Genomic DNA, 24,067 nt, shown 5'->3' with positions numbered 1-24,067 from the left:
TGGGACTGCAGATGCATTCTGGACTGGCAGTATCATTAGGGTGCCCGGCAAAACCTGGAGGGCTGTGATAACAAGCTAATAGAGTCAACAGACGATTTCAACATTGTCATTAGAAATAATAAATTGCCTTTTGAAATATTAGTTTTGTATGCATCTGAGATTGACCATAATGTAATAAGTTAGATTTTGATCAAGCACTGACTACATAAAGAAAAAGATCACAGTTGGATTCAAGATGAAACAGATGTGAGGCCGTAATACTGTTGTAAAAACTGTTATCTCCTGTAGCTAGATGAATGGTTTCCTGATCAAAGTATCTTTCAGACTGGAAAACAAGAACTTTTAATGGTACGAGGATGCAACTGCTCATGTTGGAGGGAGTAACAAATAAGACCAATTCCTGGCTTAAGAGAGTGTGCACAGGGACCTGTCACTCACACAGCCACATTCTACTGGCCTCTAAGTGATGGTGGATTGAGCTCACCGTGGAGGAGGAGGCGGCTCCTGCTGCCGTGCGGAACCTCTTGACGTCTTGTCCTGTAGCAGCAGCAGCAGCAGAAGCTTCCAGAGACAGTCCTCTTTTCACAGCTGCACTGCTAGTCCCTTCACCGCCGGCCCCTACTTCAGCCTCTGACTCCGGCTGCACCGCCAAAGACAGGAGAGAGACGGATGTGGTGAGTCAATCGTTTAACTGGTCGTAGTTATCTTTGGAATATGACTAAGACATTCTTTTAATATCTATGGTGACTTGAACAGGACGCTTTACATGACACCGTTTACATTAGTCATAAACCGACTAATGTTAAGTAAATGAAAACAGTATACTTCAGACAGCTTCCTTCTCTGAATTTTGTATTGATTGTGTATTTGTATTTGTAACAATCCATGTACACACCAGCTGGTCTTTTATCCTCTGTAACTCCCATTTGATGACCACCTCGGCCAGGTCCACAGCCAGTTTCCTTTGCTCTATGGTCACACTGGGGGTGAAGCCCAGGCGCTGCATTGCACTGATCATGTGCTGCACTAGGTGGTGGCGCACAGGGTAGTACACCTGCAAAGACAATAGAAAATATAATAGTGAATACACATATTGAATGTCAAGTAAACCCAAGTTGCCACGTGGTATTTTTAACACAAAGTGTCCGCTAGGACTTTGCTGCATTTTCACAAACAGCAGATGGTCACTGATGCTGATGGCAGAGTTTAAAAGAAACAGAAAAAGTACACATGAGAGAAGACAGGAAAAGAGTGAAATATTTAGCTAAATTACAACCTAACGAATCCTCCACTTTGTAGGTCAATCTAAACAGTCTTCATTTCAGCCCTAACCAAGAGTCCCGTTCACTGACTACAGTCATTCTCCGGCCTGCCCACAGAGAACCATTATAATGAAGACTGACAAAAATTAAAAAGTAAGTCAAAGGCAATGTAATGTCACTTTTTCTACATTGCCAATACTTTGCTCTGGAATATGGGGTGGATAACACATGCAAAGTTAAACAGGGTTCTTAGTCACTTTGAGACTGCGTTGGAAGAGGCAAACTCTGAAGTCTTATAACCACTTTAGTCTCAAGGACATGATGACACACTTTGCCCCGAGAATTCACACTCTCAAGCGTCACAATCAAGAGTCACTTAGCTTCATCGCAAACTGAACTGGGACTTCTCAAACGCACAGACAAAAGAGCAAGAGATGAGATGTCTATCGGGGGGCTGTTGCCAGTGTCAAAGAATATTAAAGCTTCTCACTTTGAGGGTAATTATAGTCGATAGAGCGGGGCCTTCACAGTCCCTTAATGACACAGTGGCTAAGCCCTGTCCATCACGTGCGCACACAGACAAACACGCACACAATTTCTATATTTCTTTATCATACACACAGACACACACGCGCGTGCACAAAGTATCTCATCTGTCTGTCATTATCTTCTCCCCAGTGTAATTATGCTGATGTGATTACATTAGATTAGTCATCTGGCCCAGTGAGAGCAGCCTGTCAGCGAGATAGAGAGAGGAGCAGAGGAAAATGTCAGTCTTCTGCTAAGAGACTGTCGCGTTCTGACCGGTGAGGCGGTATGAACATCAGCTGAAGGAGTAAAGAGGGCAGAGGAAGGCATAACATAAAGGCCAATGATCCTTTGCTGGTGTTGGCTTCGCTAACAGACTAGGCGCTCTTTGACACTGTCGATTATCGCTAGGAGCGTTGGTCTGGGAATGTGTCTACATTAAGGCGATTAAAGGCAGCAGGCAGTTACCATTGGCGCCACTGCCCGATGATGAATGCTCTAGCTTTTGACTAGGAGGCAACAGGGCACATCACCATCGCTGTGACTACTTTCGGTATACAATTTAACTAACTCATATCAGAAAAAAAGTACTAATTGGGCCATACAAGGTAATCCAACTTTTAATGATGATACTCCATTCCTGTGAGGACTGGATATAAAGAGGCATCCTATAATTTCATGGCACTCAAATAATCAGTATAAATAGCGTCTCAGCTGGTTTTCCCCGCGTGGTTCCCTGCCGTTTCCGAAGCCACACTGAGCAGTCGCAACAAATGGCCGTGCATGCACACAGGAGAGGCAGTTGCCCTCTCACTTCAATTGATGGCAGCTTACCCTGGTTTACCATTAAATGTAGAGTAACTGATAGTCCGTAGTCAGTCATACTTAAAAAAGGTACACTTTGCTTAACTCTAAATTGGGATGAACAATACAGAATGTAAATTGCTCCAAAGAGTTCAGACAATTTCCCCATGATTATTGTACAGGGAAATCAGATTTGTCTTGTCTGTGCTGTCTGCGACGTAGCCCGTATAAGTAGGCTTGAAATCAATACATTCAGTAGTGGCTGACAGAAGGATGTGCACTCTATTATGTGCCTATACAAACTGAAATGTCAGTGTCTGTTTGTTATTTTATATCTGCTCACCCTGAAGTGCTGCACAATGAGATGCAGTATGTGGACCAGCTGCGGTACAGTGTGTCCCTCCTCCACGATGATTTTGCGAGTCCAGTGCGTTAACATCTGGTGGCCGTCCTCCATGCGGGCAGGCACAGCCGGGGTCAGGATGGCCATGGCCTGGCGTACGATGGCCCGGGCCTCCATGGTGTGGGCCTTCAGCAGGCTGTGGAAGACCTGTACAAAAGGAAATGCAATAATATTTTTAGTACATTTCACCATATCATTGATGCTTACTTATTATTTATTTTTTGTGACCTGCAACTACTCCATTTCCTATTACCTTCACTTAATAATATGTAAAATTTTATATTTATATTTACAATATAATATTTAAAATTAGATTTAATACCACTTTGCTCTTAGGCAGGCACATACCGAGTTCCTTTTTCTCTCACTTGCACACACTGCTCTCCTCTCCTCAATTCCTTTGACTACTTACAATACGTATTGCTTGTTCATTTAACTTTACAATTACTATGTTCTATGTAGTATACATCTGTGGTACTCTCATTTCAGTTGTGTCTTTGTCATGCTGATATTTTGCTTGTTTTCCGTCTGTTTTGGCATGGATTCATTTTAGAAGGCTACACAAATATGCCATGCAGTATTTCCATTCCCCATCTTTAACTCTGCCTTATGTATAAAACTCTTTATTTGCATTCCTCCTCACCTGCAGGACAATCTTCTTGTGAATAGCAAACTTTGCAATGATGTGGGCCAGAAGTAAGTGGCCGCTGTATTTACAGGCAGGGTCCACGCAGGCTTTGGGCAGTAGGCATGGCCAGGCAAAGGTCATGAGGCGCCGCAGCTTGCTGTTGCGTGACTTGTTGTTGTCGTGGATGTGGTGGGGTGCGTGCTCCACCAGCAGCGTGGAGAACTGCAGCAGGCAGATTCGTAGGGAGTCCAGGAGGTCGGCCTGCTTCTCCGGGTCCAGAACCTTTGTGAGTGACAGGAGAGACATGGGGTTAAAGAGTGTTAAGTGAAGGGAGGAAAAGGCACAGTATCTGATACAGAGTAGTGGTTTACTGGTATGGGTCTCTCAATGGCCTATGCTAATACCAATATTTAGAAAGCACAACACCTGGCCTTCCCTGGTGTTGGCTCTGTAAAATATTGCCATACGGGACTTCTGGATGTATTTTATTATTAAAATAGAAAAAAATACAAGGTACATTGGCAACGCTGCAGAAGTTGTTTTTTTAATGGGCTTCTTGCGCGCAGATATCAGTCAATGCTGATTATCTCAAAATGCCATTAATTTGTCCTGGTGGTGCAGCTGCAATTCTTACCAGACAGAGGTCATCAGAAGTCTTAGATAACTTTAATTCAAAAGTTCACATTTGAATGACATCCCACTATGACAGCAATATACTACACACATTGAAAACCCTTTACAAAAAGACCTCCCCATTTAATATCACCATCTGAATTTCCTGAAGAGATGTACTGTACACAGGGGAAGACAGCAATAGAGAGAGGGAGGTGAGTTAGAAACAAGTTTTAACCAGGCTGCTGTGGACCCATTGGGAGTGGTGTTAGTCAGTGATGAGATGTGCCACAGTCCAAACAAACACACTGACCTTTAGCATGGTCACAATGTCAGTGTGATTTACACTCGGTATTATAGTGTGGCTTGATGAATGAAAAGTGAGGGAAAGACGGGTTGGTGTGAGAGAGACAGAGAGAGGGGAAAAAAGACACAAAGAAGAGAAGAAAAAGAAGGAGCGAGAGAGATGGAATGGCAGCAATTAAGTGATCATGTAATGTGCGGAGGACGTGGGGGAAGAATAATCAGACTAAGTGGGATGTAGTTGATGGTGACTCAGAGCATGGAGATGGGCCGGACTGATAGGACATTATGAGAGGAAATGCACCAGGTAATGAAATCAGAGGGTTGGATGGAGAGATGAGGCTGTTGAGTAATGAACAAGGGAGAAGGTGGTAGAAGTGAACAGACTGACTGTGAATAAAGACGTGAGGGGTATGGAGGACCTGGAGGGTCATGGAAATTGAAATCCGATTCCGTTTCTAAAATGGCATTTTCAAATTGATTTTAAAATGCTCTTATTTATTTAGGTTTATTTATTCTTATTTATTTTGTTTTGTATTGATCCTCTATTTCATAATGGATTAATTAATGGTTTGAAAAAAACATTTATTAATTCCTGTTTTAAATGTACAATTAGATATTAAATAAGGAAATGCTCCATTTCAATTTCCATGACCCTCCAGATCCTCCATATAGGGGTAGGAAAAATAATACCAGCAAGTGTATGCTTACCTTAGTAATGAAGACACTGGTGATGCTTTCAGGATTGTCTCCTTCAGGGTTAGGCGGCCCAAGCAGCTGCTCACCTTCCCCCTTCTCAAAGCTGTGCAGGAAGGCTGGATTCAGGATGTGCTGCAGCACCTGTGAAACGGGAAAAACACACTTTGAAATGATCTGACTGATACAAAAAAAAGAACCCAAAAACATTCACTGATGGCTCACCTACAAGAAAGGAGAAAATAATCAGTGGAATCACCTGTTGTGGTCTTTCAAAAGCTGTGTTAAAGAAAAATCTGCACGCACACACAGCTCTCCAAGGAACATAATTCATTAATGAAATAGTTATCTGCTCTAAAATCAGAGAGACAGAGGTCCTTTTGATTATAACAGGGGGGGAGAAAAAACGGATTTATTGGGGAGGGAAAAGAACTTGGGAAAAAAAGACTGACTTGAAGCAAGGCAATGTCAAACCTCAAAAACCATGGTACAAAAAGGTGTGACACTTAAAGAATCAAAGAAGAAAGCTATTTCCACTCTTGAGGTAATACTGAAGAAGCATTACATGTTCTCTTAATTAAACCAAAAGCAGTGAGAGCAAAAACAATCTAAACTATCGCTGATAAGGGACAGCTTTATTTGCAATTTACCAACACCCTAAAACCTGCAGGGATTGGAACCAGTGATGTGCAAATGGAGACTTGATTAGCTAGTAAAATGCAGAATAACCCACGCTACAATATAGCTAACGACTGCATTTATTAAAAGAAGCTGCTATCTGTTAATGAAGCGCCCCTATTCAATCCATCATGCGGGAGGACAGGGCATCGCTCAGTGGAGAACGAGCTGTGGCAGCATATGTTCAAGCTCCGCCAATAGCACATTATTCACACTCGCTCTGCACAATGTACATGCATGGTTGATAGACTCACACCAGCATGCAGAGAGGCACACGCACCACTAAATAAAGACACAAGAAAATGCATGGTTCGCACTAGTCTGTTTTTCAGTCTCATCTGCTCCCATTAATTCAGAGCTTCTCTGACATTAATCACTGTAAGATCACAGCAAAAACAGCGTGTGCGTGCGCATGTGTCTCTCTCTCTCTGGGCAACTAGCCTAGACGTCGTTCTGCAGGTGTCTTAATTATCTTGTAACCCATTTCTATTCCCCTTAACAAACAACAAGTGTGAGTTATACAATAAGAGGGACATTGAAAGTGTGGGGGTAGGCCCTCATACACCAGGAATGTGCAAATATATATATAACTTTTATTGTGAAATAGCCACAGGAGGTTTTGAGTGATTAAAATTTGTAAATTAATGAACAAGAACCCTTTCTTAAAACGTACACATTTTTTGCCCTCGACTCTCACCTGACACACATCCATTGATTTCTTGCAGAGAAATGTCTTTGGCTTCAAATATGTATTTAACATTTTTCTTTATCTACCTTTCTGTTGTTCACATTTACATAAAAGAAGAGGCGTAGCACAGGTGGAAGTACTAACACAAATATGTACTGTATTTGTTGTTCCATCTTAACAATGCAGTTTGATTTCCCTGATACAAGCACAGCATGTAGACCAGACTGATGATGAAAAAAAAACTGCCACACTGAATGCCATGTTGGGAACAAAAAAAAGAAAGAAAATAGCAGATGTGCTGTGCTTCATAAAATTCATACAATTTAGGGCTGCACAATATATCGAATTTTCATCGCGATGACGATATTGGCTTCCCACGATGACGTGTACATGAATGTGCGATATTTTAAATGTGTGCTCAGCTGCGAAGCAAATCAATCCCTCCCCAAACCACTCGCTGATCATGTGCCTGTTCATGCTCCAACCTGGCAACCCCAGGTTCCCCGAGAGCTGTCAATCAAAGTCCAGTGGCTCCGCCCCCAAAGTGTGAACAATTTTCTGCCCGCATAGACAGAAAGCACTCCAAGAGCCGCGCGAAGAAGCAAGCTGCTGCTGCTGCTTATCGCGCGAGCGAGAGCAGACATCTGCGCTTGTGAAATCACATACATCCCCTTGTTAGTCTCTTTTTTTGTGTGGGACCGGATTTATAACCCATTATTACATGACACTTTGCCAGGTCTGTTATCCAGCCAGACAGACCGCTGTCAAGAGTATAATGTATAGCGAACGGGTCACCTAAGGACCTACGTCATAGTTTTGATGGATAGACGTCCACAAACAGGGCTACTACTCGTTCAGAAAACAATGGAATACTTTTTCAACACGTCTTTGCATGTATCAGGAGAGCAGGGAACACAGGAGTCATGGTTAATGTCCGACAGGACTCCAGCAAGACGACGTGAGTACGTTTTGCTTCAGGCTGCAGCCCGCCATGTAAATGTTCGGCAGTCATTTTCTCCGTGAATTGTTATAGATTTTGGGGAATAATGCTTTGTTAGCTAGATGGAGCTCTGGTTAAGCATGTTGGCTAACAGCTGAGCCGGAGCCTTCAGTCAGCTGAAGCAGTCTAGCTGGGCGAGTAGACTATTCCACCGTTGCTAGTTCGTATCCTTGGTCGTTCCTATTTGCTGGCGTATTGAACTACGTTTTCATTACATAAGAACCTAGTGGGTTTGCAATGACTATTCCAGTTATTAGACAAGCTCCCAGGGTTGCTAATAACTCCATACAGTCTGTGCCTCAGCGTACACACGACCTGAAGCGAAGATGAAACCTCGCGTTGGGAGTAAAGGCATGAGAGGCAGCAACATTTAACTAACGTGTTGCTGAGTGTTACCTGCCACTTCCCGTCTCCGTCCTTTCAAATTAAATTCCGACATAGTAGAGCCATATAGGTTGTGATTTATTTTGACAGGGCGCAGCTCATAATATACTTATTTTAGTTATACATTGTGGGCACAATTTTATTTAGTTCAAAATCAAGTTTTATACACATCCATCATGCAGGTACAATGAATGGAGTAAAATATTTTATATTTTTGCTTTTAGGAGATGCAATGAGGTCAGGTGAGGAAACAAATATGTGTTATTCAACAGAAATGTAGCACAAGGAAAAGTTAAAGCAGTGCTCTGTTGATTTGATTTTGAGTAAAGTTTTGGTGCAATATTTTGATTTATATTTTCTTTGTGGAAATGCATTGACTTCAGGTAAATATTTATTATATTTATGCAAATATATGTACATTATCAGTAATATTGCATAGCCGATCACATGGATATGAAAGCGCTGTTATGTTTACGTGACAATCCAATAAAAATATTTTACTCACTACAATTACTGAATAATCGTGGTAAAATATCGTGATATCAATATTGACCAAAATAATCGTGATAATCATTTTGGGCAATATCGTGCAGCCCTAATACAATTGTTTGTTTGCTTGTCAGCTTGAAATCTATCCCATGAATAGTCAAATGCCTATGAACCAAACAAAAAGCAGCACAAAAGCAGTTTTTGGAAGAACTGTGGACAAAACAGAAGAAGCTTTACGGGAGCAGCGGGAGGTCAGTCTGTGCCATCAGAGATGATTCATTGCTGCTGTCCCACACCGTTCCTCTCCTCTCTCTCTCTCTCTCTCTTACACACACCTCCCTGTGTCTTGCTCTCAGTGAAATGTTTTTTCGGACCCCTGCGATGCTACACAAGCCTCGATGCCTCTATGCAGCCCACAAACACTTCCCTGTGATTTATGCTTCCGGGGAAAATGCTTAGAGCAATTATTTAAATGTCAGTGGAGGTAACAACCGCACTCATTCTTCTACTCATCATGACTCGTACACCAATCATCACAAACATATTCACACAGACACACGTCCCATCTGCCTGCGTGTCTGCCTGTCTGTCTGTCCATCTGTCTCTCCTCCTCAAACACACAGCAAGCATCTGCTGCACACCAGAGGAAAACAATTAAGGCAAAAAACAACAAAATGGGCAAAACTCTGTACTGCTAAAAAATGACAACACAGCATTTTGAACTAGAGACAAAGCACAATGGCTGAACTCTTCCCCCTGCCTTCACTTTGTCTCCTTTTCTCCCCCCAGTCCATATGCCACTGAAGAGACGCAAACTAACATGAGCAAAAAGGGCAGCGTGGAGTAAGCAGCATCATAAACACAAGCGTATGTCCTTGGATGTGGGTGTCTGGGTGCACTTGCCAGCTTCTTGTGTGTGTGTGTCTGTGTGTATCCAGTGGTGCGTTCTTGCCACACAGCCATTGTGCTATGTGCTACAGCGTGCCAGGGCAGACGTTCCCCACTGACCCGTTTGTACTTAACAGCAGTGCTGTCGCGCCTCTGTGCCAGGTTGTGTGCCTGTTACAGCTGTGTAAAATATGTGTGAGAGAGAGTGTGTGTGTGTGTGTGTGTGTGTGTGTGTGTGTGTGTGTGTGTGTGTGTGTGTGTGTGTGTGTGTGTGTGCGTGTGCAGGAGAGTGAGCTTAATTAAAACGCAGCCCCAATAATTGTAATGCTTTCAGCAGCAGGTCAGGTAGAGAGGACAGAGGCATTCATCTGTGAGCCTCCGAGGGTCTACAATAAGAAACAAAATTACCTTTGTGACTCTAACAAAGCAAAACCACGCAACCACAAAAGTCACACAAATCAGGTTCCACACTGCCAAAGTAAAGAGAGAAAACTGGGGAGCTTTAAGAATTTTGGACTGAGCAATATAACCAAAAAACAAAACAAAACAGAAGATTTAACCCATTGATGACGGCTGCTGCGCGACGCCACATTGTATCTCCCGCCGGTTACTGCATTGTGCAACTCTGACTCTCCGGCCGGCTGCTGCATGGCGCAGCATTTTTGTTTTGTTGTCATTCTCATGGCGCGTGCAGCATAGAATGATCCGTCATTGGTTCAAATACACATGAGGCGGGTCTTGTTGAATTTTTAAAACCACGTGACCATCCAAATGCTGTCTGGTTGGCCGAATATCACGTTAACCCATTGATGACGGCTGCTGCGCGATGCCACATTGTATCTCCTGCCTGATGCTGCGTCGTGCAGCATTGTTACTTTATCTAATTTTCATGGCGTGCGCAACATAGAATGCACCGTCATTGGTTCAAATACACATGAGGTGGGTTTTGTTGATTTTTTAAGACCACGTGACCACCCAAAAAATGTGTGGTTTGCCGAAAAATCACGCCAATCAAAAAATTAATAAATAAATAATAATAATAAAAATACGCAGGCTGTGTCGGCGATAGTGTATTACAGAACAGTTAGTGGCGTTCGGTGCGCAGAATCTAGGTCTACTATAGGCTACTGACGAAAATCACACAACACATTGCATCTATTTATTAACAATATTTATGGCTTATATTTAGGCTATATTTTGCTGCTCCAACTCAAATTCAGCCCAGCCAGGCAATAGTTAAGTTTCAGTTTCGTTTTCATCTCCGTGATATACAGCCGTTTGGACCAGCAGATCGGCTCCCGACAGCAGGAGTCAGTCTGCGTTCCAGTTGTACTGGGAAGTCGGATTTATGGTGCCAGTGATAACTGAACTAGAGCTGCAACGATTAATCGACGAATCGATTATTAATCGATTATTAAAATAATCGGCAACTATTTTGATAATCGATTAATCGTTTTGAGTAATTTTTTAATACAAAATTTCCAAATTCTCTGATTTCAGCTTCTCAAATGTGAATATTTTCTGGTTTCTTTAATCCTATTATGACAGTAAACTGAAATATCTGTGTGTTTTGGACATAACAATACATTTGAGGACGTCAACATGGGCTTTGGAAAATGTATCAAAATTTTTCACCATTTTCTGACATCTTACGGACCAAAACACTATTCGATTAATAATCGATTAATCGAGAAAATAATCGACAGATTAATCGATTATCAAAATAATCGTTAGTTGCAGCCCTAAACTGAACTAAATAATAAAATAAAGCTATCTTCTCCTTCCTATATCTGTCTATCTTTATCCCTCCACTGCACACTCAGTCACTACTATCCATGCTAAAAGGAAGCAGGATTATAACCTCGTTTAGCAAGGTTTTGGTAGATTTTACAATTCATACTATTTTTTCAGAAAACCCTCAGGCATTAAGGACATGCATCCTAGATTGCCATAGTCATCAATGGGATAATCAAACCGACATACACGTGCGTTTCTTGTTGACATTTTTTGAAAAGAGGCAAGATGGCTGAGTCAGCGGAAGAGTTTGACAGCGAGGGCAGCGACATAGAGTTGGGAGAGGAGTTTGAGAGGGAGGAAGAGGTTTGTGGTGTAGTACCGGATGATCCTTTGGATCGAGAACAGGAGTGGCATGTTAAAAAAACAAAACAATGTATGTTATATTTTATATTATTTATTCTTTTTTTTTCTGTTTAAATAAAAACCTGTGAACCTTACCTTTTTTAAAGTATTTTATTTCATGTTTCTATGTGCTACAGAGACTTAGATATTAAGGTTTTGGTTTTCAGAAAACCCTCAGGAGATAAGCATATGTATCCTAGATTGCCATAGGGTTTAAGAGGTGTTTTTCACAGGTGCCATAGTCATCAATGGGTTAAAAGATCCAAGATTATAGTCATATTGTGATTTGTTTTGTTGTTGCAATGGTTAACGTGTCCTTCAGTTCTAAATGAGAATATTTACTAGATGTATTTTTTTCCTCAGCAGACAATATAAGGCAAAGAACAAAAGAGAAACAACAGAAAAAACTGCAGAGTCCTTAATCCCTTTGTCGAAACTGAAGTGTTTGATTGAAAATGACGCATACAGGTATAAGACTGCGTATAATACCTTGTGTCATCTATTCAGAATCAATCCCAGTGGACTGTTTGCAATTGAAAAATTCTCTGAGAATATCAGGTCCCAGTGGCATGAAGTCATGCTGTTCTGATTGCCAGCGTACGTACCTTAGCTTTAAGCTCATCGTTGAAGTGTGGGTCATTGAACTCAACGAAGCGAAAGAACAGGGCCCTTTTCTGTGCAATGGAGTAGTTCCTGGGAATCTCCTCCTCCATATACTCTTTAAGGAAGGTCATGTTGCATAAAAAGCGACCGGTGAAAGCCCGCAGCAACTGGAACAACAGCTCGATCTCTGAGTAGTTGCGCCTATTGAGGAGACAGGGGTTGAATAAGGTAAGTGATTACAGATACAACTATTGTATGCGTTATTAGATTATTGCCATACACAAACCAATAACTCAAATGTCTTATATTGGGTCTCTAAATTCTTTAGGTTTATCACTAGCATTTACAGTAGCATTGTTCATTTCAGAGTTACGCTCGGGTCCAAACACACAGGGCATATCATTACTCAATACTTCCCAACCAAGATTTTCATATCAAAATCTGCATTGCAGGTCCTACGAAGAAGTTGTCCAATATTTATGCAATTCTCATCCCCATTACAATTTAAAGATGTGTACATACTTGCAGTAGCTAAGTAGGCAGAAGGCCAGCAGCTTGGGCTCCTTCCAGTTGGTGGCAGCCATGTTGTCTTTGCGGTGTCTCTCCTGGAAAGCCTCACTGACCCAGACCCGCCTCAGCTGGCTGACCAGAGAGTGCTGCCCTGCCAGCCAGCCCTCATCATTCTTCACTATGATGCTGATAATCTGAGCAGAGGGGATGAAGAAAAAAAATAGTTGTTAAGGAATTCCTGAGAGTCAGGTCAGTGTGCGTGTGTGTGTGTGTGTGTGTGTGTGTGTGTGTGTGTGTGTGTGTGTGTGTGTGTGTGTGTGTAGAGGTTATATAAATTGGTTAGATAGTAATAAAGCATGCATACCTTGATGGCCTGAAACTGTAGGTCCAATCTGGCTGTGGTGGTGGAGGGAGATCCAGGACGGACAGTTGCTGCAGTGCCAGCGGGAACCAGCAGGGGGACGAAGCGGTTGGGATTAGAGGCCAGCACGTCTCTCAATGGCTTGGCATCCTTGTGTTTCAGAAAACTCTGCATATGAAAACACACACATACAGGAACTATAACACACAATTACACATAGTAAGGATAGTCATAACCATGAACATCAGTTACAACTGTGAAAACAAAAACATAAATATGAGTGATATGATATGAGTTCATCTATATTTGATGTCAACGGGACCACTGAGCGTCAAGACACGCAATATATCCCAGATTATAGCCAATTAGTGTGGCAGCATAATGCTGTTTCAACTGCAAATATGAAAATGAAAAGACTAACGGGGACTGCTACTCAAAGCTGCCAGTGACTGACCATGAACATGCGGCTCCACTGGGGGTCGTTGAGCGTAGCCTCCATCATGAACAGCTCCACTGTCTGAGACGGGTGGCGCGTCAGGAACTTGATCAAAGGCTCCCTGAATGGACTGCCAGCCTGGAACAGGAGGGAGGAGGAGAGAAATAACAAGGAAAATAGTTAGAAAAATGAAAAGATCTGAATTATTTCATCGATTTCTGGCGAAGGTATGTGCTGAATAGCAGGGTTTAATGTGTCATTACCACTGTACATCAGATATAGATCAAATAGGATTAGGACGCTTATCCCAGGATGAAAAGTTAAATATAATGAGATGATCAAGGGAGTTTACAAGTATCTGTACTCATTGAAAAATTATCGTGGGTTGACAGTTAAATAAATTGTCTTAACCCATTGATGACTATGTCAATCTAGGATGCATGTCTTTAATGACTGAGGGTTTTCTGAAAAAATACTACGAATTGTCAACGTCTACCAAAACCTTAATATCTAAGCCTGTGTAGCACATAGAAACATGAAATAAAATACATTTAAAAGTTAAGGTTCACAGGTTTTATTTAAATATGCTCCCTTAGCGCTTACAAACCAACAAATTTATCTAAAACTCGTCAAAATTAGATGGGGGGGGAAAAAAAAAGAATAAATAATATAAAATATTTAAAAATAATGTGCTAAATGAGGTTATAATCCTGCTTCCTTTTAGCATGGATAGTAGTGACTGAGTGTGCAGTGGAGGGATAAAGATAGACAGATATAGGAAGGAGAAGATAGCTTTATTTTATTATTTAGTTCAGTTATCACTGGCACCATAAATCCGACTTCCCAGTACAACTGGAACGCAGACTGACTCCGGCTGTCGGGAGCCGATCAGTCGGTCCAAACGGCTGTATACCACGGAGATGAAAACGAAACTGAAACTTAACTATCGCCTGGCTGGGCTGAATTTGAGTTGGAGCAGCAAAATATAGCCTAAATTCTTAAATATTGTTAATAAATAGATGCAATGTGTTGTGTGATTTTCGTCAGTAGCCTATAGTAGACCTAGATTCTGCGCTCCGAACGCCACTAACTGTTCTGTAATACACTATCGCCGACACAGCCAGCTTATTTTTTAAATTATTTATTTGTATTATTTATTTAATTTATTTTTTGATTGACGTGATTTTCGGCAAACCACACAACATTTGGGTGGTCACGTGGTCTTAAAAAATCAACAAAACTCACCTCATGTGTATTTGAACCAATGACGGTGCATTCTATGCTGCACAGGAGATACAGGAGACACAATGTGGCGTCGCGCAGCAGCCGTCATCAATGGGTTAAGTGATGTCGATATAACGTCCTTTTAATGCATTCATACTGTAATTTTTATCTTCACGCCATTTTCCTTATCTATGCTATTGTACCAATTAATTGAAATCCATCTCTATTTTCTTGCTTCATACATCTAAATGACATTTTCTCTTGTAAGACCATGGAGAACAACAATGAAATAAACATAAAAGCACTTTAAGTATGTTTCAGTCATACTTGCTTTCTGCGATACCACACGTTGATGAGAAAGAAAAAATAACTAAAGCCTTTTGTTTCTTGAATTGCCATTTGGGCAGTGCGCTAGGATTCATCATCAAGCAATGTTTTTGTGTCTGCGTGTACTTGTTCTAAAGTACGACAATCCCTTCAAGTCTGTCTAAATGCCGCTGTCCTACCTCTATGAGCATGGCCCTCTCTGTCTTCATGACCACCTCCAGCAGAGGTTTGACCAGGGTCTGAGGTGCGGCTGGGATCAGGTGGAAAAGGTTAATGATGGCCGAACAGATCTTCATCTCCTGAAGAGAAAGAGAAAGAGAAGAGAGGGAAGAAGGGAGTGACTAAAATTCTTGGAGAGATAAACAAACTAGACACGGAGACTATGTGTGACAAACAGTGTTGATGGACAGCCACTGTGGGAAGACGAGGATGAATCAAAATACAATGTGTGTTAGATATTAATTTTCTTCCTACAGAGAAGGTGCATAGGGTGTGGTTCTTGGATTATATGTGCTTAGTTAACAAGCAAATAGGTCAGTTTCATGATAACTTTCATACATCTTGAATTATTGTTATCTTAGAGGTGCTAAAGTCAAAAGGGAAGGGGGGGGGGGGTTGGACTTTTCTAAAACAGTCGTATGGAGGTTAGAGCAAGGCTGAGACATAATAACATTCCTAACCACAAACACAAGGACACAGAAATACAGGGCAACTACACCAGCACCACTACCACAACATTGGTTCCCTTCACCAGCATCACATTGGTTGAACTATGTTTAGATCACTGACAGATTTAACAACACCAGGTCACATCTCACCTCAACGCCCTCCAACGCAGGCTGTACCGGAACGGGAGACAATGATCAAGAGTCAGCAGAGCAGTATGTGTGCATTTTTGTGTATGTGTTGCTGTATAGTGTTTTGTCTGTCTTTGTTCCATATGGAAGGTGATCAGATAAGACAGGTGAATGAAATGAATGGGCACACAGCAGCAACCTTTAAGAGCGAACTCGCAAACGACATTTCTCAGCACCGGGTGAATAGCAGGGCAGGAGCCAGGCTAGAATGTTAGTCGAGCTACGCTGAATCCGTGGCATTTGGATGAAGAAAAAAAACATTCTTCTGACAGATATCAGGTTAAAAATACAAAAAAAAATTACATTTTTTTGTGGTTGAACCCCGTCATTCAAATGATAAAAAATGTTTTCTTTGCATACGAGCCCTTTACTCATTCCTCATGGGTCGTTACTCTGCTACATGTTCTCCTCTGCTATTGAAAAACCCTCTTTCCTGCCGGCCTTCATGTTTTCAAACCATCTTCAACAGCCCTGCTGCACCCCTCTTTCTCCAGTATTTGTCTTTATCAGGCTGGGCTAAATGATCCCTCCGACCCTGGCTTAATTGTCACTGCCAGCCTTGCTGTCAACAGGCACAAAAGACCACTAGTTTGAGAATGAGAAAGACAAAGGGCCAATTTGCATCTAATTAAACATACCATTTGATGTGTGGCTGCATGACCTCACAAAGAGAAGGTAGCAAAAATTGGACATTATTTCATTGAGGGAAAGGCAGCTGGTTTTTCCCCTCCTTCTCTCTCACCTTTTCCCTGCCTTACCAAGGTTATCTGTCGGGGAGATAATGAGACGCAGCGCTGGGCCCACCACCGCCTGCCTGGCGCCTAATTAATCATTGATTGTAATATGGCCACTCACAACTCATCTGGGAGGAGGCCACGTTTGAGGAGGTGTTGTCTACTCTCAACAATGGCTTTTTGTGTTTAAGGGCCAATTTCTTTGCCCCCGTCAGTGAGTGCTGTTTGATTTGGACGGGACAGGTGAACTGAATCAAAAAAAAAAAGTGCTAGTAGAAAGCTGTATTGACCCTCGCCTACAGACTATGACTACTTCTGTGTTGCATTGCACTCAAACAAAATGTCTGCCAAAGTAGATGAAAGAAACAAGACATTTCTATATGTGTATGAATGATAAAAGTTTCACACTGTATATGCATTCTTAGGGCTGTAAAGTGTATATCAAAGTGTGTATACTTACACTGCCATCACTGCGCTGGCCTCCCTTGTGTGTTATTACCACCACCTCCATCCACTTCCTCAGGTGTTGCTGAGAAAGATAAGGTTCAGACGGTGTGTTAGTGCAGTATGTGCTCAATAGGTAGAGCTTGGCAAAAATGATTCAAGTAATAAATAACTAAATCATTTTGCCCCACTTTACAAAATATCTTGTAAAAACAATGAATGCCCTGCCGGTTTTGTTACCACAATATTGCTAATTCCTTCAAGGTTCATCTACAGTTTACTATCTAACAGGTTTGGTTGTTGATGATGCCATGATAAACTGCATTCTGTACCATCAGATGTTTTGAATAAAATATGTTTTGAGATTATGCGGAGGAGGACAGAGGAGTATGTTTGTCTCACCATCATCTGATCACAGAACTTGTCATTGAAGGAGTTGGGGAAGAGACGTGTGACGGAGGTCAGGCGGTTGACCACGTTGAGCGTCAGGCTGCGGTAGTCGCCTAGCATCATGAGCAGGGGGCGCATGTGAGTGTGGATCTGGTCCACCTCAATGGTTGCACCTTCCAGGAACTAAAACAGAGTACAGGGAAAGACAGCTTATAATTTATAAAAAGTTAAAAAAAATAATAAAATTAATAATATTCAAGATTGTGTTAAATTCTGAGTTTAGTTTATACATAAAAAAATGTATTGCCTTGACAAAATGTTGTCAAATCTCATTACTTGTTTTTCTCTGATATTGTCCAACTTCCAACCTTACATTAAAGACCTGTGACCACATCTTTCTATCCCAGTGTATTGAACCAAACCTTCTTAATTTCCCCTTCACAAATCTTCTTTTCTCCACATTAAACCCGGCCTCGTCAAGTTTTCTAGACCTTTAACTGTTCAATACTCCTTGATTCTCCATTAAAGACCAAAGCCACTCAAATGGGGGCATGACCCGCTAAAAACAAGCACACATGCAAAGACCAAACGTGGATGACGCACACCAACACCCTCACACACAGACAGAAGGGAATGATGCATGGCAGCCACATTCATTTTCCTCTCAGAGCTGAGAACAAACACTCCATCCTGTATCGATCGGCCCATGGCAACGCTCATTAGTGGTAGCAGGGCGGAGATGAAAGAATGGAGAGAGCAGAGAATGGCTAAAATAAAAGGAAAAAGGAGTGACGGTGGTAAAGAAAGAAAATGAAGGACACATAAATGTAAGGGAAAAAAAGGACAAAGAGCTTGTGGGTAGGCTGATAGAGAGGCTAAGTTGGTATGGATACTTTGATGAATAGAGGCAGGAGTGGTTCAGTGAGAGTGTGATAAAGCAGAAGGAAGTCATTATGAAGATAACTGGGTGGGGAAATGGCATGAGGGGAGGATTAACTAAGGACTTCTGAGATGGAAAATGACCAGAGTGATTCAAATAGAAGACTAAAGAAACAGGAAGGAAGAAAAGAGAACTATGGAAAACAAGATATAATATATCTATATCTATCTATCTATCTATCTATCTATCTATCTATCTATCTATCTATCTATCTATCTATCTATCTATCTATTTGTATTTATATTTATAATATTTATATATATATATAGTAACTTACAATATACATGTATAGGTATTTATAATGTAATATAAATTGTTTATAGTATATATATAAATATAATTATTCGGTATTCATATATATATGCATTATTATAGCTTTTTATTATACCGACATGTTAATAACATAATCTATCCAAGCCAAATTGATCTGTTAAGGGGTAGGACTAGATAAGTTTTTTTTACTTCCTCCTACCCCCTTTCGAGCATGTAGAAAGTGTGTCTGTTTTTTGTTTTTTTCTTCATCTATTAATATTCAAACTTGTTTTTTTATTGCTTGCATGAAATAAAGACAATCAATCTATCTATCTATCTATCTATCTATCTATCTATCTATCTATCTATCTATCTATCTATCTATCTATCTATCTATCCATCCATCTATATAGATATATATACTTAGAAGGAAAAACATAACTTCATAAGAGCAAATTATACAGAGAGTAACTTAAAAGTGAAAAGTACAAGGGTTAAACATTAAAAGCTAATTTAAAAAGGTGTAGAAAATGTTATTAAAAAAGGATTAAAATGGTTCAAACAAATGCACTAGTCTGATCTTGGGTAGACCACATTATGGCTTCAGGGCACAGTGTTTAATCCAGATTTGGAAAGGTTATGTCTGTGGGTCTCCGGCTGTGTTTTTGCTTAAAGGGACCAGCAGTTGAAGTGAGTGATAAAACACAGGTCTGAGCTGTGTACGTTATCAATAAAGTCTTGTAATCAATTTAGTCTTGTAATGGATTCCGAATAATTTCAAAAACAAAATATATTAAAGGGATTAATAACAGATCTAGAAGGGTTTGTTTTTGCAATGAACTGGTTGGATATCCTTGGTAAAGATGTTGGGTTTGAGGGGCGAAAACTATATTAAGTCTAGCATTTCCTGTAAGTCATGATGTAATGTGTTAATCACAAGCATCTAAACCAGGGGTGTCCAAACTTTTTTCACTGAGGGCCACATACAGAAAAATCTACGAAGGGCCGGGCCACTTTGCAAAAATAACACATTTATCAGGACATGTAGCTGCTCTGATGTTTAGTTTCATAGTGTTTTCATAAATTGTAATCCTTCTTCACGGCAACACTTTACTTGCACATTAAACAGATACATTCCCCCTCTTGTTAAATGCCATTGATACACCCAGTGTTTTCTGCTTTTGCGTCCAATGTCCAGCTGGGTGAAAATAGTAGCCAGCCGAGATCCCGACCCTCCAAGGGGGGTCCGGGGGTATGCCCCCCCCGGGAGATTTTTTTAAGTTTTAAAAGTGAAATGCATGAATCTGGTGCACTTTGAGAGGGAAATTAAGAGGCTGAAGAATTTTGTATGAAAAAAATGGAGACACTGTGTCAGATGAATTAGAAGCTATTGGAGAAGGACACATGGATTTTCCATAATAATATTAATTTAAAATAAAATGTTATGCAGGGTCCCCTGGGATGGGCTTGGAGCTCTTTTTCTTTTTTGGGACATATTTCTCTGTAATATAATGAGTGCATTTAAATTATTTAAAAATTAAAAGGGCCATATTACATTATATTTTTTAAATGTGCCACGGGCCAATCAATCAGTGTTTGACACCCCTGCACTAGTGGGTTAACTAAGAAATGCAAAAAAAAAAAAAAAAAAAAAATGTTTTTTTTCTTTTTTTTTTTTCAAAGGGCCATATTACATTATATCTTTAAAATCGGCCGCGGGCCAATAAAAAGCGGGCCCCCTGATCTAAACCAATTACACAGAGTCAGGAAAAAAGTAGATAAGATGTTGCACAGACCTTCCTCATACACGCTTCTCCCGCCTCCTGCAGTTCATTATTTGTGGAGTTGAGGGCTTTAAACAGGGCAGCAATGATCTTCTCCCTGGACTGTGGCAAGTAATTACAGGCTGCCAGGGCATCTAAGCAGGGAAGAAAAAAACATCAGTCACATTCAACATTTCCTTTCTGACATGACAGATAACACCTTATTATATGGAATTATGAATATGTTCAAGCAGAATGACTTCCAAATGAACAAATCTGACCAGCAATCATTTATTGCAAAACTCCAACAACGAAAAGGGACCAATATCTTTGTCAGCAGGGTTTACTCACTGAGAGCAGCGATGCGGAGGGGAACCAGAGAGGGGAGGCTCTTGTAACAGGGCAACTTCATCAGAGCAGCGTCTTCTGCCTCACACAGGTTCAACAACTAAACAGACAGTAAGATATGTATGTTCATTACTTGAAAAATGTTTACAGATTTCTCCGATAGGCAAATGCAATTTAGTAAAAAGACGATTTTATAATGTCAGTGACTTCTGCATCTTGCATACCTCCGTGTAGAAGACCTTGTGCTCCATGACATTGAGGTCCATTGTGAAGAGGCGGGGCTGCAGGGTGGTGCAGAAGGTGTTGCCCTCCATTAGTCCGATCTGGGCGTTGGCAGGTTGGTGGCGGAGCAAATGTTTCTTGGGGGGAACCATATCTTGCAACACCTGATGAGAAGGAAACCCCAATTAAAAACAATCAATGAATGCTGATTAAAAGACATTATGTATTCCACTCTCAAGTTTTGTTTCAAAAGAGAGACTCTCGGAAAGAATCATGCACAAGTGATCAGACACACGACTTGATTCTATCCTATTTTGTGTTTAAAGGTGCACTATGTAACTTTGAGAGAGGGAACATTTTCTAAGGTATATTCTCATAACTGAATAAACAAACTTAACTGACAGGATAATTGGATCCCTTGAACACTGTTTGAAGTTAGAAAGCTACCTGAAAGGTTTGTCTTTTAACTGCTGTTTTTAACAGCAGTAGGGCCCACAGTTTAGTTTAACCCATTGATGACGGCTGCTGCGCGATGCCACATTGGCTCTCCTGCCTGATGCTGCGTCGCGCAGCATTATTACTTTATCTAATTTTCATGGCATTCCCAGCATAGAATGCACTGTCATTGGTTCAAATACACATGAGGTGGGTTTTGTTGATTTTTTTAAGACCACGTGACCACCCAAAAGTTGTGTGGTTTGCCGAAAATCATGTCAATCAAAAAAAATAAAAAATAAAAAATAAAACAAAATAATGAAAAAAATACGCCAGCTATGTCGGCGACAGAACAGTTAGTGGCGTTTGATGCGCAGAATCAAGGTCTACTATAGACTACTGACGAAAATCACACAACACATTGCATCTATTTATTAACAATATTTAATAATTTTCTAATTCATCTAATTTTGACGATTTTTAGAAATATTTGTTGGTTTGTAAGCGCTAAGGGAGCATGTTTAAATAAAACCTGTGAACCTTAACTTTTAAATGTATTTTATTTCATGTTTCTATGTGCTACACAGGCTTAGATATTAAGGTTTTGGTAGACTTGACAATTCGTACTATTTTTTCAGAAAACCCTCAGGCATTAAGGACATGCATCCTAGATTGCCATAGTCATCAATGGGTTAAATAACATTTGGTTCCAAGTCCCCCCAAGTAATTTTGTTTTGATTCATGATGATATCATTATTGTTTGCAGTAATGTTTTGTTAACTGATTGCAAGCTCTGCCAATGTAAATAAAACCCCCTTCCATAAAACTGCACAGTGTACATTTAAGGTAAAAAGATTTACATGAAAGCCTTTTCGAGCACACCAGTCATTAAAGATTTCAAATTCTAGAAAACTTTACAGTCCTTGGCCTCACCTCTTTGTGTGGCTCCATGATGACGGTGACAGTCTTGCCAGTGACCTGGGCCAACACCTGCAGGGAATGCATGGCCTGCTTTCTGACGGTGGAGTTGGGGGAGGTGACTTCTCGGACCAGATCATGTGTGACCATGTGGAAAGACTTGTCCTGAGCAGCCAACAGCTCCTCTGTCTTTTCTTCATCTTTCAGTGGAGTGGCACAGCGCACAAGCAACTGCTCCAGGGTGGTCTTGGCCATAGCTACTGCTCCATTCGACACCTTATTGTGAAAATCAAAACATTTGTAAGTGCAACGCTAGAGCGGTTGGAGTCCAGGTTTGTGCAAAAGTTGTTGTTGTTGTTACATTGCACCTGCTGCAAGCCTGCAGGCCAAAAAGTGGTCAACAAATGGATGTTGGTATATAATCTACTCTTTTTTTTATATTACTTGATGAATATTAGATCATTCAGTTATTTGCTCTCACCTCTCCAGTGAGGTCCATCATGACAAAGAGCAGGGCCTTGAGAAATGTAAGCTGGTTCTGTAACACCCAGATCAGAGGCAGTCTCTCCATCAGGAACTTGATGGACACCACACCGCCAAGCTTGGCATACCAGGCCTGCTCATAGCAGCAGGCACACAGACGCTCCACAATGTAGGAGAACAAGGGCAGCTGACATGCCTGAGGATGCGGACAAGAGGCCAGGATTATTAACTAGTTTTGATTTCTAAACTATACACATATTATTACCAAAGTTAAATACATAGAATAATAAATGAATCATTTTGATTAAAAGTTGTTCTAGATGTTCATTGAAAATTTGACATGTAAATACAAGTATTCCAATTTCTTCATTAGTCACAAATAACTAAACCCTCCAACACCCTCCTGCCAGTGACTTACCCTCTCCTTGGAGCCAAGGATGATGCTGGCCACGTCGAAGATGACCGCGAGAGCCACTTCTCCAATCTTACACAGCTCTTTCTCCTCGTAGGCCATGCAGATCGCTATGGCATCAATCAGAACCAGCGGATCCATGCCCTTGGAGCCGTTCTCCTCGCTGTGAAACATGGCTGTGCTTGGCTGGCTGCCCAGCTGGTAGGACGGCAGCAGGAACGGACCTGGGATCAAGGGCAGGAGGAAAGAAATTTTGTTTAATGTGAAATACATACTATGTATAATGTATGTTTGTATATATAAATATCTATATACATGTTTGTTTTTTTGTAAAATATTATACAGTACATTAAAAGATGCTAAAACGTTCATTTCTATCATTTTTTATTTTGTCTTAAATGCAAAAGCTAAAAGCCAGACATGTAGTCAAAACCAGAGAAAGAACTAAATTGGAAAGTGAGTGATTTTCTTGTGTGGCTGGGGGAAAAAATGCCAATGCCAGGGCAAAACAGAAAGCTAATATTAGAAGAAGAGAGTACGAAGAGCACCAGTCCCTCACCACACTGCTGAGCCACAGCCACCATGGTGTAATGGCGAATCAGGCTGGCTACGAAGGGCAGCGCGCTGGGCCTCAGGTCCTTTATCACCGCAGACATGAATGCCCCAGTCAGGGCCTGTTCAAACGTTCTGCGGGCCGGCGTGTCTTGTGCTTTGTAGCGGTGAGAGATGATGACATTGGGGATCCACTTCTCAGTGAAGCTAATGGGGCAGAAAACCACACAATGAATTAGAGGATTACATATTAAAAAAGGACTATATGGTAACATGTGGCAGTGTGGCACTAAAAGTTGCTTTGAAATGCAAGCCCAAAATACCTAGAATGGTTGCCCATAGCCCATTTGCTCA

General features: G+C 41.1%; 1 protein-coding gene across 1 annotated transcript in view; it reads right to left on the bottom strand.

Annotated features, from left to right (window-relative positions):
* trrap (transformation/transcription domain-associated protein) overlaps window positions 1-24,067 on the bottom strand; it is an 81,902-nt gene that overhangs the window by 44,483 nt on the left and 13,352 nt on the right. The window contains exons 23-42 of the mRNA XM_080048559.1: window positions 23,721-23,920; window positions 23,168-23,385; window positions 22,748-22,945; window positions 22,282-22,542; window positions 20,916-21,077; window positions 20,695-20,791; window positions 20,377-20,498; window positions 17,401-17,571; window positions 17,015-17,083; window positions 15,782-15,802; window positions 15,143-15,262; window positions 13,431-13,550; window positions 12,980-13,144; window positions 12,628-12,809; window positions 12,108-12,306; window positions 5,252-5,380; window positions 3,641-3,907; window positions 2,938-3,144; window positions 896-1,054; window positions 485-640 (exon numbers count right to left, since the gene is read on the bottom strand). Of these exons, the coding sequence (XP_079904685.1) occupies window positions 485-640; window positions 896-1,054; window positions 2,938-3,144; window positions 3,641-3,907; window positions 5,252-5,380; window positions 12,108-12,306; window positions 12,628-12,809; window positions 12,980-13,144; window positions 13,431-13,550; window positions 15,143-15,262; window positions 15,782-15,802; window positions 17,015-17,083; window positions 17,401-17,571; window positions 20,377-20,498; window positions 20,695-20,791; window positions 20,916-21,077; window positions 22,282-22,542; window positions 22,748-22,945; window positions 23,168-23,385; window positions 23,721-23,920 (3,223 nt within the window). The remainder of the gene's footprint in view (window positions 1-484; window positions 641-895; window positions 1,055-2,937; window positions 3,145-3,640; window positions 3,908-5,251; window positions 5,381-12,107; window positions 12,307-12,627; window positions 12,810-12,979; window positions 13,145-13,430; window positions 13,551-15,142; window positions 15,263-15,781; window positions 15,803-17,014; window positions 17,084-17,400; window positions 17,572-20,376; window positions 20,499-20,694; window positions 20,792-20,915; window positions 21,078-22,281; window positions 22,543-22,747; window positions 22,946-23,167; window positions 23,386-23,720; window positions 23,921-24,067) is intronic.

Source organism: Ammodytes marinus (assembly GCF_949987685.1).
Source record: "Ammodytes marinus genome assembly, chromosome: 20".
Classification (NCBI taxonomy): Eukaryota; Metazoa; Chordata; class Actinopteri; order Uranoscopiformes; family Ammodytidae; genus Ammodytes; species Ammodytes marinus.
The sequence above is the reverse complement of the archived record's forward strand: the minus strand, read 5'-3'. Positions and strand labels throughout refer to the sequence as shown.